Source organism: Adiantum capillus-veneris, chromosome 6 (assembly GCF_014529385.1).
Source record: "Adiantum capillus-veneris isolate H3 chromosome 6, ASM1452938v2, whole genome shotgun sequence".
NCBI classification, from domain to species: Eukaryota; Viridiplantae; Streptophyta; class Polypodiopsida; order Polypodiales; family Pteridaceae; genus Adiantum; species Adiantum capillus-veneris.
Genome location: NC_140936.1, coordinates 10,713,000 through 10,714,168, shown reverse-complemented (window position 1 = coordinate 10,714,168; position 1,169 = coordinate 10,713,000). Strand labels below are relative to the sequence as shown.

General features: G+C 49.4%; 1 protein-coding gene across 1 annotated transcript; it reads right to left on the bottom strand.

Moving 5' to 3' along the window:
- Positions 1-208: 208 nt before the first annotated feature.
- Positions 209-967, bottom strand: LOC147455142 (late embryogenesis abundant protein Lea14-A-like). Its single transcript, XM_086513977.1, has 2 exons — positions 651-967; positions 209-550 (listed from the first exon to the last, which is right to left on the bottom strand). Exons 1-2 carry the CDS (start codon positions 854-856, stop codon positions 301-303), a joined length of 456 nt encoding a protein of 151 aa, XP_086370103.1. The 5' UTR covers positions 857-967; the 3' UTR covers positions 209-300.
- Between the last annotated feature and the right edge of the window lie 202 nt (positions 968-1,169).

The following is a 1,169-nucleotide window of genomic DNA, read 5'->3' as shown; positions in this document are numbered from 1 at the left end:
GACACATGACGTGCTTAAGGGATAAATGGTGAGGATTAGCTGCCATAGGATGTGTGGCCACCAAACTCTTCACATGTGCTACCAAAACAATTTTAAAATGCACATTCCCATGTCAATCAATATAGGGTGTAAAGGAGCCTATAAAAGGACAAGTCCCAAAGCTTAATAATGTCTGAATCTTCAATTTGGAGAGAGAGAGAGAGAGAGCAACTCGAACGTGCTAATGTTTATTTATACGCGGTTGAAAGCTAAGAATATTGAACAAGGGAAATGAGTTGAGTATACACAAGCCATTTAAGCTTAGAAGATATCAGAGAGCGTGGGGAGCTTGAGGGTGCCTTTCTTGGACAAGGGGATGGTGAAGTTGCCTATGATGGGCAAATCCACAATGAGCCCAACATCCATCTCGTAGTCCAGGTCCCAATCGGCACCAATGTCGCGCAGCAGCGAAATCAAGAAGTCGTATGGCACGGTAGTGGGGATCTTGATAGCAGTCTTGTCGTTAGCCTTTACGGATCCAGGGTCGGGGATTTTCCCGGATGCGATCTCCCTGCAAGAAGTCCAATAAACCACCAACACGTCTTCTAAGAATTCCAACACCCACCTCTCTCTCTCTCTCTCTCTCTCTCTCTCTCTCTCTCTCTCTCTACCTGTTGCCGCTCTTCAGCTTGTAAGAGATCTCGCAGATGGGGAGATCATGGGAGTAGGGGTTAGTGACGAGGACGTCCGTCTCCAGAGAGAGCGCCTTGCGGTCCATGCCCTTGATGGACACCCAGGTCAGGTCTGCCTCGGGTTTCTCCATGTGCGCCACCTTGTCCGCCACAAAGTGCTTTGCCTTCTCCACGAGCTTGGACATGGCGTACTTGCTGCTGAGCTCAAGAACGAGAGAGAGAGAGAGAGAGAGAGAGAGAGAGAGAGGGATTTGCAGAATCTGTGGGTAGCAAGCAAGGTAAAGTGGTAGCGAGTACGAAGTGCTCAGCAGTATTTAAAAGGGTGATGGCGAAGACGGTGGATTGCATCCACGTGGCGGAAAAATTGGGGCGTCCACTTGTAGGCGTTTTCTTCTTCCACTCGAATCCGCTCTCCATTTTCAACGTCCCAACGCGTATGCTCTTGGCATGCATTCTCACACCCCTCCTCCGTCACTCTCTAGCACGACGACTCCTTCA